Source organism: Protopterus annectens, chromosome 1.part0 (assembly GCF_019279795.1).
Source record: "Protopterus annectens isolate FY-2018-M chromosome 1.part0, PAN1.0, whole genome shotgun sequence".
In the NCBI taxonomy this organism is placed as follows: domain Eukaryota; kingdom Metazoa; phylum Chordata; order Ceratodontiformes; family Protopteridae; genus Protopterus; species Protopterus annectens.
In genome coordinates this window covers 1,057,709,327-1,057,726,425 of record NC_056725.1, presented here as the reverse complement: position 1 = coordinate 1,057,726,425, position 17,099 = coordinate 1,057,709,327, and the positions used below count along the sequence as shown (strand labels likewise).

At 35.9% G+C, this 17,099-nt stretch overlaps 1 protein-coding gene across 1 annotated transcript in view; it reads left to right on the top strand.

Moving 5' to 3' along the window:
• LOC122799665 overlaps nucleotides 1–17,099 on the top strand; it is a 1,990,791-nt gene that overhangs the window by 292,541 nt on the left and 1,681,151 nt on the right. The window contains exon 6 of the mRNA XM_044068913.1: nucleotides 6,520–6,677. Within this exon, the coding sequence (XP_043924848.1) occupies nucleotides 6,520–6,677 (158 nt within the window). The remainder of the gene's footprint in view (nucleotides 1–6,519; nucleotides 6,678–17,099) is intronic.

Here is a 17,099-nt window from a genome sequence, read left to right as displayed (position 1 = left end):
GGTTGCTTCAGCAGATGATCTTTGAACCATTTAACTTTACACTTCTCTCAGTAAACACTATTCAGCCTGAGAACTGTTATTGGCTTCACCTTTAGCCAGCTTGTTTCTATGGAAACATAAGAACTGAATGTGCTTTTTTACCACTGAACATTTATTTGCTAATGGAAAACTATTCATAACACTATGGTCTTGCATTAAATAAATTGTCATTAGATTAAGCCAGGGGCATTAATCCAGACATTCACCCATGCAAAAGGACAATAAAGTATTAACTCTACTTATGTTATATATTACTCTGTGCACTTTTACTCCCTGTCCTCCACCCCAGCAGCCCAGTATTACAACCCATTAACTGAAATGTGCTTTTGTCCAGTCTTTTTTTTATCTATTTTACATTGTAATGTCTACATTTCTTAAAAACTAAAAAGTAGAAAAGAACTTGTTTAGTTTGGTATCTTGATCACACACACACCATAAAAATGCTTTACTATGTAACATGCAATTTAAATCATGAAATGCTTTATACAAATATTGTTAGGAACAAAAATTTTTTACTTATAGCTACTTTTTCTTTTTTTCCTTTTCCCCCTCTTAGTGTCCTTCTAAACATTGATGAGATTAATTGGGGCACATGCCTGTCAGTCATTATTTTTTTTACCAGTGGTTGGATCCTCAGTGGCATTATTTATATTTGGATTCTGAGTTTGGTTAACATAACACTGTGCCTTTCTACTGTTTCCAGTCCTCCCACAACATCAAAAATCCAGTGTTCTCAGACTCATTTCCCTGTAAAGCCATACTTCACAAATTTGATTGATGCAGTTTTGTCTCGCATTTATTCTGTAATCTCAGTGTTGCTGGTCTTCCTCCTGTTCATCTCCATTTTCCAACCCTAGACTCTGGTTCAAGTCCAAAGTACTCACAATTCTTTTAGTTAACTCTTGTCCTTTTTCCTGGCTCTTAAGCATTTCCCTTTGTAACATTGGAAAATGTTTCACTGGCAAATGAGCTTTATTATCAGAAAAATGGGAAGAAGAGCCACCTTCTGATTGATGGCTCACTTTTTGTTGGGAAAACTTTTGTATTTCCTCCTTAGCCTGTTCTGCATAAAAAAATGAGTTTAATACTCCAGGAAAAATATTCTGAATACAGCTGGATACAATAGCTTGAATACCACACCTATCTTTTGAAATTCCCTTATTGCTGGGACAATTTTGATTTTCTTCTCCTTGGTGTACATTGGATAATCATTTTGACTGCTTTCTCCTGGTAAGGTTTGGAGCATATACATGATGTGCCCTTTTAGTTAAGAAATCCTGCTGTGGAATACCAGTCCAGTTACTTTATTTTTGCTTTCATAAAATGAATATATGTTTCTTTCAGTTTCTCTGGTACAGCAGAAAAGCTCAGTTCTTTTCCTGTGTGCTCTGTCCTCTAACTCTGCCATTTTTCAAAACAGCTTTTCTTTAGCAGTCTCATACTCAACAAGCCTTTTCTTCATTTTTGTCTGTGGCTTTTGCAGTTTTATCAGTTCATCTGAATAGTTATAAAGCTTTTTCCATTTTCCAGCCCTTTTTTGTTTATATACTCCTTCAGTGTTTCATTTATTTTAATCAGCTCTGAGCACATTTGACTTATTTTATTTTTTATTTATTTTTTCACTAAATTACTGGAAACCATCTCTTATACCAGAGCTAGGATTAGAAGAGTTTTTTGCTGAATAGCTGCAGGATTCTTCCTAGTTGTTTTCTCTTCGCCTTTTTTAGCTGATTTTCTTTCAAGATTTCTAAGGTTCTTCTTTTCTGACATCTAGGCAGTGTATGCATTAGCATTAACTGATAGTACTAAAACAGGCAGAATTACTGGCCCTTATCTATCAGTTCCTTTTCCACAGTGGGAAAGCTGAGTTAAGGAAAAACTACACCTTCTCCTACTGTTTAACTCACCTCTTGGGTTGCTTTTCTCCATACGGTATGATTCCAGTATTATGTAGGTACCAGAAACCTAGCTGTACTTTATAAAACTTTCACTTCCTTGCCTTGGAATCAAAGGAAGGGAAAGATCACCAACTTTTTTAAGCTTAACTTCTCACATAATTTGCAGAGGAATTTGTCTACCCCTGCATTACATACCACAGACTCAGAGAAACTTGTAGTCTGGTAATGCTGACAGTTTTTTACGTTAATTAGTCCTGCTGATGTCAGGAGGGCAGCAGCTGCTCTAAAATGACTGAGAGGAGTGAAACTGTTTTCCATTGTCTTTATTGCAGAGAGGAAGAAAACTTAAACTGATTCACATCTGCTTCCAATGTAGCCATTCCTTTCATAATAAAATAGATCAATTAGATCAGTAAGTGGTTCAGAGGCAGTTGTCACATCTTTTGACAAATTTATGTAAGCAGCATCACATTATTGAAATGCTAAACTTTAAAATTTAAAACTTAGATCTCTTTGATGCTTTGTAAGCTCTCTGTGAACCATGGCTTTTGCTGCAGCAGGCAACTGAGTAAATGTCAGGAAAATCCTACTAAGATAGCTTAACTTTATTTGGGGGTAATCAGTCTTTTTAATTGATGACAGATGTGCACCCAAGAAGACTGAATGTTGTAATTAAATCAAAAGGTGCTTCAACAAAGTATTAGTTTAAGGGTCTGCACATGCAACAAAGTATTAGGGTGTGCAACTTATGCAACCAGAGTATTGTACATTTTTTATTTTTTTATATTTTTCCTCTAACAGATTTGTTTGTTTTTCAATTGAATTAATAGGGCACATTAAAGGTGAGAAAAGTTTCAAATTGATTTATTGAGGTCTCATTTTTTTATATCACAAAAAACTAGCATTTTAACAGGGGTGTGTAAACTTTTTATATCCACTGGATATATAAATAAAAATAAACTGAGAAACTAGAAGAAACAAAATTTACATCTAAGTAAACTTCAAAGGCAAATGGAAAAATAAACAGAGGCCAAACTGATGTTTAGTGCTTTCGTTCTTTATTGGTCAGTAGAACTTCATCAGAATGTAGGTAAAATGAAAATGATGCCATTAAATAGAGAAAATTACAAAGGTAGCAAGAACTGTAACCCAATAAAAAGAGAGAGCATTAGCTATCTTCAAAGTAATGAAAGCATTAGTACAAAATCAGTAGCTAAACATTAAAGTCAACAGGAAATTATCTCTGAATTCCTGTAGAAAACAATCCAGATGGCCTAAACTACGAAATTATCACACCTCACTGAAATTAATGGAAAATAGTTATCCAAACTGTAGGAGTCTACATATTTGAGAAATAACACATCTAGTAACTTTGCATTAAGTAACTTATTTCATGACACACAACTTCCTGTCATCATAAAATTTGTTCCCTAAGCCTATTATAGAATTGTTTAGTACACAGCTAGCCACATTTATTTATATCTGTATGTTCAAATTTATATATATATATATATATATATATATATATATATATATATATATATATGTGTGTGTGTGTGTGTGTGTGTGCGTGTGTTTGTTTGTGTGTGCATTAATGATGCAGCACAGAAGGGGATAAATCCTAGCAAAAGAGGGGAAGGTTTTATTTCTACATTTTTTTATTTATTCATTGTTAACAAGTTCAATGTAATAGGAAACACTGACTGTTTTCAACTGTGACCATGGAGTACTGTCTCACCAAGTGACCTCCTACGAGTTACAAAACACATAATTGGAGAATAAGGAAATCAAACCAAGGGCCACAAGATGAAGCCCGTCATCAGCTCATAGTCTTAATACCAAGTGCTACACTGCTAGGCTATTATGGAGAAAAGAACATGCTGTAAAACCAGAGGTAGAAAAAAGACAGGGTAGACAAAATAGTATGTGTAGTTTGCTGAATTGTTAACACACTGTTGTGTATACTGGAGGAAACATTGTGACTGGCACTAACACATGTATGTTTAATTAATTTGCTTTTCTTGATCAGAAAAGTCAAACTGGGTTTAAAACCCCTTTTCAGCTGTGGCCTGGGGGAGATACAGAAAGGAAGTAACACACACTCATACATTCCCACATAAAAAAAATCATTTGAGCATACAGTAATGAGAAAAAAAAACAATGATTGTTTGAGCATACACTAGTGAGAAATCAAAACCATTGGCAAGATACATATGAATAGACAGCATACAAACATATTATAATAATGATATAGGCAGTACAGTGATATGAAAAATTATTCAAAGGCAGATCAGAATAAGTGTTTAAACTAGCAAAGTTTAGACCCATAGTATTTTATTATAGGACTATGGTTACAATGTAAAGTTGGGGAGAGTGTGGTACAGTACTTGTCACCAAATGGATATAATAGCACAGGGTAAGATAGAAGATTAAATACCAAGTATTCACTTTATATCAGGATGGGATCCATGTGTGGTGCATGAGCAAAGCCATGAGACCCTTAGACTTTGTTTCAGTTAGACTTTGTTTCAATAACAGCTTGAAGGGTTTTCAGTTATTAGTTTGTCTAAATGAGAGCAGAATGGAATTCCAAATTTTTGGATGAGTGAGAGGAATACACAAAGTCACCTGTAGTATCGTTCAATTTAATTGGGTGCAGTAAAAATTTTCAGTAGAGTGAAGAGTCTTAGATGGGGGAGTAAGGTTGGATAATTTTTTTGGAGTTTGCCATTTTTCACATTGGAAAAATACACTGTAGCATACCTCTGAACCTCTTAGATCAAGAAGTCTGGACCAAGCCATAAATAAAAGTGGGACAAAAGCCCAAAAATAGGGACAGTTTTTAAATATTGCTCTTGCAAACTTAGAAAGTTGATAGAATTACAGGTTTTGCATTAGCATGAATTTTTTGAAGGATAAAAAGTCTGAAACTCAAATATCTGTCATAATTTTCTAACTTTAATCTTTAATGATTTGCCACTAATTTGCCAGAAAACTACAATTTTATGAAAAATGGACCAAAAATATGAAGCAAAAATCTGGACAGTCTGTGAAAATCTGTACAGCTGAGAGGTATGCACTGTAGTTTTCATTTGTGCGAATATTAAACAGTGAAGCAATTCTAGCCAATTTATCTGTTTTAGTACCATACAGTGGTGGGATCTATAAGACATATCTGTCATTTTAGACATTTTTGTAGCATTTTCCTTGCATGGTTATTTTGGGTAGCTTGCAGATTGACAAATATAACAGCAGCATATCTGAAGGTGGGTAACAGCAGAGTGGATGCAATGGTTTGCCTGGCACTTTTTTATTTCAACAATTTTTTGTGATTTTTTCCCTAGATTTCTCTTGCTTTAAAACAAAATTAAATGTTTACTATTTTTCTGCATTCCAATAGTTTCCTAGCCAATTTGTGAAAACAAAAATCTGCTAGCTGATTCATTGCTTTACAGTTGGTGTAGCTGCAACCCTTCATCAAAATATTTCTCAGTACTGATTCTGAACAAAATCTCACATATGTAAGCTTATCAATTTTCTTTTACTTTGTTTTTTCACATGAGGCATGCTGCTAAGTGACCACATACAGTGTTTTAAAAGACATAGTAGTGAAGCTCAAAACAGGAATGGTGCAGGCACACAGTTTACTAGAAAGAAGGATAAGAAATGAAAGCCAGAAAATGAAGACATAGTGTGGCACATTGTATGTGCTCTGTAGAACACAAAGAGGCAAGATGCCTTGCAGTTGTTAAACGAATGCTCCAGGTATAGCTATGCTTGCCACTTTGTTGAAGACAGCATTGCTGCTATGAAAACCTATTTTGCAGAAGACTGAAGACTCAAAAAATAGAAGCATTAGGGTCTATGTTAGATCAGCGAACGCTGATTGAGTGAACTTATGTAAGCGAAAGCTTACAATCTCGAACTGTCAGATCAGCGATTTTTTTCCTAGGGAAAAAAAATCGCTGATCCAAAACACATACACACAACACAAGCACACCAAACAAACAGCAATCCACACACATACACCTAAAATCTCACACCTAACCCTACACTAAACTATACACACACCACTAACTATCCACTTACCTTAACCCAAACCCTAAACATAAGATCCGTCACTATCGCACACTCACCTCACTCGCTCCCTAACCCGCCCTAACCCTCACGTCCACACAATCGCACACATACCTAACCCGCGCCCTAACCCTAACTCACCTAACCCACCCTAGCACTCACATCCACGCAGTTGCACACTTACCTGAATCCGACCCATAACTTTCCACCACAGCAATCAAAATACCGAAGCAATAGAAACGGACAAGCGAATTCTTTCCCTAGGAAAAAATTTGGGTTTCTGTTGCTTCGATATTTTAAACATTTGCTTAAATAAGTTCGATCAATCATCATTCGCTTTTTTAAGCGTTCGCTCATCTAATATAAACCTAAGCATTAGCAGATAGGAAAAACTTGCAGACTCTGACATTTAGGTGTGCAAGAGTGATGCTTGTGTAAATGATGTTCTTTATCATTACCTGCAATCCAGTCATAGTAAGATTAATATTTTTTTTCTTTCTGCTAGGTCACTTAAGCTGTGATGATACCTGTGCATTGCCTTCTCACAGACTAGAAAACGACAAGTTTACACCTCAGCTGCAACAGCTGATCTCTTACTTTGGCATCAGCTATGATGTAGAAGATCTCAGGAACACTGCCAATGAGATGGAACTGTTTGCTATGGTAAATATTAAAAGAATATTTTGTTATTAACTATTGTCCTTGCTCTTTTTTTCTAGCTGTATTTGTCTTTTGTCATTCAGTACCACTTGCAAGGCATTTCAATCAACAATCGGAAAGCAGTGAATTTTAAAGTTCATACCAAATAAGGATTTTTTACTGAGACAGGGTCATGCTAATAAATTAATGAAAATACTATGTCCATCTGCACTGTAGTGATGTTGCTGTTTGTATGCTATTCTATAAGAGCTCACTGCACTATATATTTTTTCTTTGTTTTCCCACATACTGGACAACACACTGAGATTTGGACTGTAGTATAATCTACTCCTTCATTTCCATGTGTTGGCTTGCAAGCATATAATCTTAGTCAAAAGCTATCTTTAAATATATAGGTTTTTATTTTTAATCATCATCTTGAGATGGTTATGGTGTTCCGTTTTTTAATATCCATTTCTTTATACTCCTTTCAAATATGATACTAATTTTAATCCCATTTTATCTACCAAGCAGGCACCCCCCCCCCATATCTGTCCTTGCACATGTGCACACACACACACACACACACACACACACACACACACACACACACACACACACACACACACACACACATCTAGGTAAGGTGTGTGTGTGTGATGGATGAAGCCTCCTCCCCACTCAGAGGAAACCTTATTGTTTAATAATGGCATCTACCATTTCAACAGGTGTTTACTTGCCCATTTTGCTGTTGGGTATGTGCATTGGGTTTTGTTAGTGGATTCTACTTGTACCTGTTTTACAGGGATCATTAACTTATGGATGCTAACTGGCATATGTCAAAGGTAATATAGCTAAGGAGCCTTTTCTCACATCTGGAGCAGTTATGAACAGATCTAGTTTTATAACGTACTCTTACCAAGTGGCATTTGTCCAATACCATAGATGCAACTTACCTAGCTCATGCATGTCTGCATGATAGAATAGACACAGTGTTCTGCTGGGTTGTAAATTTCATGTCCCTATCAGCTTTTTTAACCTATTTCCCCACCTGGAATCATCATCATATCAGCAATACCTGTATTTTCCAAACCCTGAAGGAAAGAGCTGGCTATCAACCATTCAGTCCCACCCTTTTGCCTGAGCCTGTGTTCTAAAATCCAGTATATGAAACCCACTTACGAGTAGCATGCATGGCTGAGAGCAAAACTACTATGGGAGGGTGCATAATCATATTGCTCATGTAGTGAAATAACCATCTGAATGCTACAGTGACGTTTCTTAGCAGTCACTGTATATGCATGTGTTTTTGCTGAAATGTGTTGTTACTTAATACTCCAGAGGAGCATTTTAGATGAAGTCTTTAATGACTAATATTATTCCACTGTCCTTGACAACTTCCATAACTACTCTATGGTTATTGCTGAACCCTGTTTTTCTTTAAAAATTCTTCCAAAGTTACTCTACATTCTAGTTTTGAATATAATATGCAATAGGAGTACAAAGTTCTTTTTCTTTTTGACACTATGTAATACATACAATACTTCAAAAGTTTTAGAAAGTTTTGACTTTTATTTCTCCCTTACTTACATGAACTTTACATAATTTAGGAATTCTGATAGATTTAATAATTTAGCAGTTCTACATCTTCAAATCATTTTACTACCCTAAAGCAAAACTATATATAATATATTGTTAAAGAGAGGTGCAGCTTTCATTCTGGAGGTGAAATATTGTTATAGCAGTCATCTGTAGGAAGTCCATGAACAATAATCAATTTTGCACACTTTAATATACTGTTTACTTGTGATGTTCTGCCTTTCCAAGATTTTTTTAACAGACACTATAGTTTTAATATAGGAATAGGTATGCAAAACCAAATATTGCTCCCATTAATATCTAATGGGGGTAGAGTGTCATGAAAATGACCATAGTACAAGTAGTGATTCATTTTAAGATTTAACAGTTTCATATTGAATGTGTGTTTAATGTGATACAGTTTAAAAATGGAAAAGCGGTTCCAGATAAAGCCATTAAGTAAAATTAATATTTTGCAGAAATGTGGCTCCAGAACTGTAAGATAAGTACATTATAGTACTTAAATGAGCAACTTGTTTAGCATTGACAGTTTTTTGAGAAACCTATTTTCAGATATGTTGGAGACAAAAGCCTTATAAGTGGTGAGACTCTTCCATGTGAAATCTCCAAATCATATTATACATCAGGGGAGCAGTAGTAGTAGTTGAGGAGAACTTGATTTTCACTTTTAATCTCCATTTCCAAATGAACTCATTTGGAGCTATGGCTTACCATATTGCCCCATTGTCTAACCAAACAATCCTAGATGTGTCCATTCACAAGAGTCCCCTGTCCAGTTTCTTGGGGAGTATGACTTCTAGTGAAATTCCCAGAGCCATGGAGTAAAGACAGAAGGAACAGCAGACTGGGTGCCTTGAGCCTTCATGGTATGACAGTCAGTCAGGTTCCTTAATGGGGAGAGCAACATGCAGAGGTGACGACAACATGAAGGCATATGCTTTCATTCACTCACCACAAGAAACCATGTCACTTCTCTTAAGAGTTAGCCTGTGAGGCTGTAGGTCTCCATCAAAAGTCACACAGGCAATGATCCCTCTATAGCCTTTCCTCTTGGGCTAGAGAGCTGGTCATCAACCACTTCATCTTGTTTCACAGTCACCCCTTCCAGTGGCCTGACTCTGTTATTGAGCTCAGGCTACTGACAGCACAGATGGATACTTGCCTCTCTGCCACTGGGGGTTGGCTACATTTCCTCTTTTTTAATATTATTTTTGCCCCAGTACTTGTTGAGCATAAAACCTCCCCTCAACCAGACACTGCACTGTCTGAGGCAGCGTATCATCTGGGCAGCCATGAAGGTGCATTTTGCTCTTTTGCATTTATGCACCGGAGCTAGTAAAGCTACAGAGCATTGCTATTTCCTAGGGGCAGACTAATGTGGCAACTTTATGGAGAATCATGGAAAGTAGTTACCGTCAGGGAATTCTGTCTCGCATATCTCCTTACAGAAAGGCTGAATATTGTCTTAAAATTCAGATAAATTAGGCAGATTGTAAAAAAATATTTCCCCAGTTTCCCCCGGCTACATGGAAAACATCTCCAGGAAAATGGAGGCAGGAGCGGCCTTAGGTCAACTGGTGCCCTAGGCAAAAGGGCACCAAGGCACCCCCACCACACCACCCAGTGCCTCCATCCTGGTCTACCTACACCAAATAAATACAGGAAAAGTGCCCCTACTAAATCGGCGCCCTAGGCGGCCGCGTAGTTGGCCTATGCCTAAGGCCGGCTATGAATGGAGGATAGGAAGCATGCATTTTGTTTAGATGGGCTGGTATAACAAATAAGGAGTGGAGAATTTCCTAAGAAAATAGTCTGAATGACAGCACTGGCAAAAAAAAAAAAACAGGAGTAACCTTCATTCTTTTCAAAGGGGAAAGTGTATGTTGAGCAGAATGGTTAACTGTGCACCAGAAGCTATTAGAGGGTAGAAAACTGATGTCTAACAATCTTATACAGCTGAGAATCATAAACAAGTTGTTTTAATTCATGTTAATACTTTATTTATTGATTAATTGAATGATAACTGAGATAACAAATTCACATAAGTAACAGTTTAAAAACATTTTTTTCAACTAGATGGGCATAAAAATCATAACAAATGGGAAAACAAATAGATGAATTTGGAGACAATAAGGGGATAAAAAAGTGAGGAATATAATTTGAGGTTTCTCTTTTTTCTCATGCTAGAGATGGTAGGGCACCTTTATTTGAAGGATGTGTTTAAGCTAATTGCATGCAAAAAGATCTTTAGAATGTAGGTTATATTAGCTGTTGTGTAGCATTGTAATACATGCATGCTTAACACTGACACAAAACCAATTACCTCTGTGGAAAAGTTTATCTGACAGGTGAGAGATGGTCTTGGGGGTCATTTTAGAGGGACCCAAGGGAAGATAGTTTTAAGTTTACTATCATGAAACCAACTTGTATCCAGTACAGTAATGAATGAGGTAAAAAAGCTGGGGAGGATGGGGAATAAAAGCAATAAATGTAAAAAAGAATTCAGTAGGGAGTGGGGGAATAAAAGTTTTCTCTAAATATTTCCAAATAATAAAGAAGGAATGACTGCAATGTAGTATAATAACATTGACAAGAGAGGCTTGAAAATAAGGCAAGATATCCAGGAACTGAAGGTTTCCAAGGTCTTTATGCCCTTATATGATCTTTTGACTAAACTGAGGTTTTAAAAAGGGACCAGTAGCATGCTGCATTTTGAGACATAAAATTTTAGTATTCTGCATAACTGCTGTGGTTACAGCTGAATAACGACCTTTAGGAATGATGACATTTTTATGGCAGAGTTTCAACATAGTGGAGAATAAACCATTTCTCGAGATATTAAGAATATGGTATAGACTGTACACTTTTAAATGTTATGTAAAATTCTGAGGTAGGAAGTGTACAGGTGGTTCTCAAGAGGAAATAATTTTACAACAGTCTAGACAAAGATAAAACACTGTCATTTGATTAGAGGGGTCCAGATTAATGGCTTGGGTTTGAGACTTAAGTTTATTCATTATTGAATCAAAGAACTAAAACACTAATTATTTCCTGTGCACATGGTATGGTGATTGTAGGATGAGGAAGAAGGAGAAAAAATACATTTGTAGAGAAAGATAGGTTGGTGGTATTAAAATGGACCCAGCCACACTGATGTAAGAGAATGCTTCATAAAGTCACTTGGGCTAGTGCCTCTCTAGCAAGGACAGAGACAGTAGGCATGTCTGCCGAGTCTCACTGAGAATTAGAAAACAGTTTGAAAGGAAATGAACAATTTTTATATTTGCTGATATATCATTGGAGAACTAGTGAAGGATGGAAAATATGTATGCAGGTAAATTAAAGATGGCTAAGACATTAAAGTATGTTCAAGAAAACAGATCAAAAGCTTAGTATTAATCAAAGAGCAGGATAATGTGATGTTTATGTAGAAAAAGAAGAATGAATCAGCTGGGCCACAAATATATTATTGCTAGCTTTTTTCTCTGTAATAAAATGCCATTGATCAAGATGAAATAAGACAAAGCCAGCTCCATGGTGTACAGGGATGAATCCCTAACTATGGACCTGGTGACTCAGGCTCATTTTAATGCTCTGACATCATAGAAGCTGGCAGGGAGGGATAGGTATGCCTATCCCAGGGTGGAGGGACATTTATCTTAGAGGGAATAGCCCTCAGACTATTTCAGGATGGGCATAGAGGAAGGAGGAGGGACAAGAGGGTAGGTCATAACATAAGCAATCTCTCCCGTAGTGGAAGTAGTTGCCAGTGAGACCCCCCCCCCCCGGGATGCCTTTAAGTTTCATGTTGGCCCCAGTGTGAAAAAAAAAAAAGTGTTAATCCAAGGGATTAAAGGAGGGGCTGGTAGACCTGTTGATGGATGGAAGGAATGGAGGAGAAGACTGGAAAGTATGAAATAAGAGGAAGGGAACAAAAAGAACAAAGGAGAAATAATGCAGACAGAAAGAGTTTATGATAGGTGGCCCAGAAAGACATATGTGACATCTAGTCAGTGTTAAAAATGATATGGGATGATAGGCATCATAGAGATTAGTGTTCCTACTATGTGTTAATGCAGTGGAAGTGACTGCATATCTTCCACAGGGGGATGGGGACAAAGGGCTAGAAAAATCCATCACTTGATGGAGGAAGGGCATAGAAATTATGGAAGGCAGAGACCATGAGTTCCGGGGGCTTGTTACTCTTAAGTAATTTATTAAGCCAGTTAAATACTTGGCAAATGAAGCAACAACTGAGATTCTGACTTTTATTTAGCAATGCTGAAGGAGTGAAGGAAAGCATAATTTTGAAGTGTGTCCAAGGTGGGTCTCACCATGAGCATTTTTTTTTAGAAATGGGCCTCTAATTTGGAAAAAAATGTTAATAGTATACTGGTGCTTGGTTTTAGTAGAGGGCCAGAACAGTGACCTAATGGCCTGGGTTACATACCTGTAGCTCAGGGCATATAGCTAGGTGTCATTGAACAGCAGTGCGCCTTGATTCTGTTCAAACCAACCATGAATGTAAAATCAAATCTATACTGTATTCTGTCTTTAAGAGAGAAAATTAAAGATTTATATTCATGAATATGCTAACTACTGGTAATAGAAAGAGCGGCTAGTAGCTATGTGTTTGTTAAAACTTCTCGTGCTGGGTAAACTTAAGTTGTGGTGTATAGTATTTTGGCCTATCGTAAAAAAAATATTTGAATGAGCCTCAGACCATGGATAGAAAATAATATACTGATGATGTATATCTTGGAAGACCATAACCTACATAGTTATCCAGAATGGGAGCTACAGGAGTCTTGTTATATGGGATGGAGATTCCAAAATCTGAGTCTTGCATGAGGTGCAGGAATAGATGATGGAGAGAGTGAAAAAATAACACAGCATATTCAGAGAGTAGCATAATCAATGTAATGGGGAGGAGGGCTAACCTAGCCCTATTTGAAATAGATTCTGATTGGTTGAATTATACATACATGTGTCTGTTTTGAAACAGGGCAGCTACAAAATCCATTAAATCTAATTAGATAGTTGTTATACTTATGGTTTAGGAGAACACTTTGGAGCTTAACCTAATATCTAAGCTGCCCAAGAGCACTGTTTAAATGACATTGCTCAAAGTGATAGAGCAGGCAAATGCAGGCTGAGGGAAATCAGATCCTAGACTGAAGGAATAGATCATTGGCAGCTGTTAGCCTTAATCCTCTGTGCTGATTTTCTAACCTTTATAATGAGTTTGGTTGCGGACAGCTCTTAGGACCTATCATCACCCATTAGGTTTACTGGTACAACTGTAGTCTCTCCCAGGCTAATCATGACACATATCTGGTGTCAGTGAAAATATTCAGAAACCTGGGCAGCATTACTCTGCTGCTGAAGAGCATTTTCCGTTTGATTTCCCACACTGCATGTTTCCATTTAGTGCTTACAGTGAGCTCAGCTGCATTGAAGCTATGTTTCTGCATGCATATCAGCTTGAGCCATGCTACCCTACAATACCACACCTCTGAAAGTTCCTGGCCTCCACCACAACTCAGACAAAACAGTTCATCTGACAACCCCCTCCTCCCCCCTCCCAGGATGGGTATGCCTATCCTCACTGCCTGCCACTAACTGAACCTGAGTTACCTGGATTGTAGTCAAGGCTTTATCCATTTATACTGGACAAGAAAGTCTGAAAATGAAGCTGAAGTATTTAATCTCCACCCTGCAATAATTATGGTTTCTTGCATAAAATACACAATTTAATTTAAATGAGGTTTAACGGACTAGAGTGGAATATACTGGGAAATACATTAAAGGAATGCAGTGGTCAACCTGTTAGGTGGAGTTTTAATCAAAATAAACTGTCCAGTAAAGTTATTAATCAAAATAACTATGCGCCCTCTTTTGCCTTTTTTAATGGTATTAATAAAGAAATTATTCAGTTTTTTAGACCATTTGTAGTGTTTCTGGCTTGGGAAATGCATTTCCCTTAGAAGTAAAATATAGGGAACTTATTTGACAAAGAATCGCATTTTTCTTTTACCTCACTAACACCTATGTTGTATGGTATGTCACACTTCTAGCAGCCTACATATACCTTGCATTTCAGAGCATTTTCTGAAAAATGAACATAAAAAGCATAAGATAAGCAAATGTAAATATTTTGTGAAAAATAAAAGCTATTAAAACTAGTCAAATTGTAATTTTATCAGTAAGAAGTATTATTTACAGTAATAATAGTGTATTCATAATCTTTTCCATAAATACTGTAATATATTGCAATACACACAAACCCAAAATTATTTTTTTCTAAACTTTCACAAATTACCATATCTTGAAACTTATGCAACCAAGACATACATTGCTAGAACATTTCTGATAACCAGCCATTAGCTTTCACATGACAACTAGAAATTCCTCTATACCTGCATGTTTTTGAGATATTTACGGAAATATAAAATCATATTGTTAATTTGTATAATTAGAAATACAAATAATAGTGGATATCTCTCAAGATGCGCTACTTACAGTGCAAATATCAGAGAGAGTTTTTTTCAACAAAATCTAAGGTTTCATGTAATGTCACGCAATAGTTTTCAAGTCACTGTGTTTTGAAGTATTAAGTACAAATGGAAATATTGCTTATTTTCATAATTACTAACAACTAGCAGTATATTTCCAGTTCAGTGTGATATAAACCAGCATTTTCAGTGAACTGCCCTGTCTTTCACATTGGTGTTTCACATCATGCACCCCAATAAAATGTAGAGTTATGAAAATATGAACACAAATATAAAAATATGAATAATAATAAATGGCAAACAAAGTCTAATTTTGCCATTGCAGGACATTTTAGACTAAGAATCTTGGTGTCATTTATTAATAACTACTTGCCCTTTCTAACATTATTTATTATTAGCTGGCAAGTTACTTAATTAAAGAAGCCAGACCCAACAAAGGTCTAGACACCATAAGGAGGTATGGGTGTGAACTGGAAAAACACAGAAAGGGTTTTATAGGCTTGAGTGAGTTCATTATATTATTGAAATCATTAATATTTGTGTGAATTGTTTTACGCACTTTAGAACTGTAGATAACAGAACATTTTTATTGAATATGATATTAATGAGTGAGTTTGATTTTACTCTCATGCTAAAGACAATGGTTTCATGATGCATTAATTACAGAGGGTATAACCACAGGGAGAGCAGAAAGATCCTACATTTGTTAGAATGATATCTAAAGTACTCCAGTTTCTAGCTGGGATTCATACCACTTTTTCCATCGTTTGTCTGATTAATGAAATTAATAGTTGAGCATATTCAGTGGTTAAAATCCCACTATGATCCTATTTTAATTAATTTTTGTACATCCTGGAGTTTAATATTGAACTTCTCATGCTCTATAGGGATAGAGAGAGTGTACAGTGTATTAATTAACAGCATTGTTATTTATTTCATGAGCGATTTCTAGATCTGAGTTGATTTCTTGGCTTCTGGCTTTTAGGACCCAAAGTCTTATACAGATATTAGATGCTAATGTTAGCTGTGCTGAGAATACAGTCAAATACTTTAAATATGATGATTTGAAAAATGTTGTAATAAGAAATAGACTTATTTATGGTTTAAGAAATGAAGAACTAAGACTCAGGCTATTAAGAGTAACAGACCTTACCTTATCAAAAAATGAAGATGAGTACAGAGCAGCTGAACTAAATTGAGGAAATGGATTTGTGTAAGATAAATGTAACTCAAATACAAAGTCAGAAATGTGAAATAATCTGAGAATCTTTTGCAGCAGAAATATAAACGAAAACCTAGCTATGTGGCAATGCATTAGAACAATGCAATAGAAATGGATATGAAAAACACATGCCAAGATATTGTTAATAGTAATGATAACAAGGAAAAAAACATGGAGTTGAAATTTTGGACTTGTGTAGTAGGTGTGGCTGTTAGTGTGACAGGAGGTTCTGTTTTGCTTTTAATAAATTTTGTAGAAACTATGGTAGGAAATCACATTTCAGAAAAATATGTAAAATGTGTTCAAAAGAATCAGCATGCTGTTGAATAAAAATAAAAAAAATGAGTAATTTGCTGCTACCATTAAAGTGAAACGAATTGATACAATGAAGTCTCAAACTGTTAAACTCAAGTGAGACTGTTAGCAAGCAATCCAAGAATATATAAACAAAATGATGAATTTGGACTACAAGTAGGTGCAGGGCAAATATTTTATTAAAAGATAATTTTCAAGCTTTGAAGCTTTTAGGCACTGAATAAAGCTGTGTATACATTGCTAAAATATTCTGTTCATCTGTTAAAGAATTACTGACATTTGGCAATAAAATTGGCCCAATTCATGAATGCCTGTGCTAAGTGTACATCATTCTGAGTGAATATACAACATAAGCATGACTCCCATCTTTTTCCTCCCAATTTTAGTTTTCTTGCTGATTTTCTTGCAAACGTAAGTATTAAGGGGGATTCATAAAGGGTATGAGAATGTGTAGATTATGTATATGCTTAGTCTAATCTTTTTGAGTGAATAAACAGCACAAAAAATGTGGTAAGGATGTTCTTGAATACAGATCATGTACACTTAGTGTAGGCATTCAAGAATCTGTGGCAATCTGTTTTTAAACAATTATACTTAAAAGAAGTAAATTCACTTAATATTTTGGGTCAACTGACCTGTGAAAAGCTGGGAATGATAGAACAGCTTCACTGTGTAACATTAAAATGTGCATATTACAGAAACACTTGTATAGTCAGACAGATAATTCAAATACTGTGCAGAGTCACTCTTGACTATGTTGATTTACTTACAGGCTTAAGAAATAGTCAGAAAAGT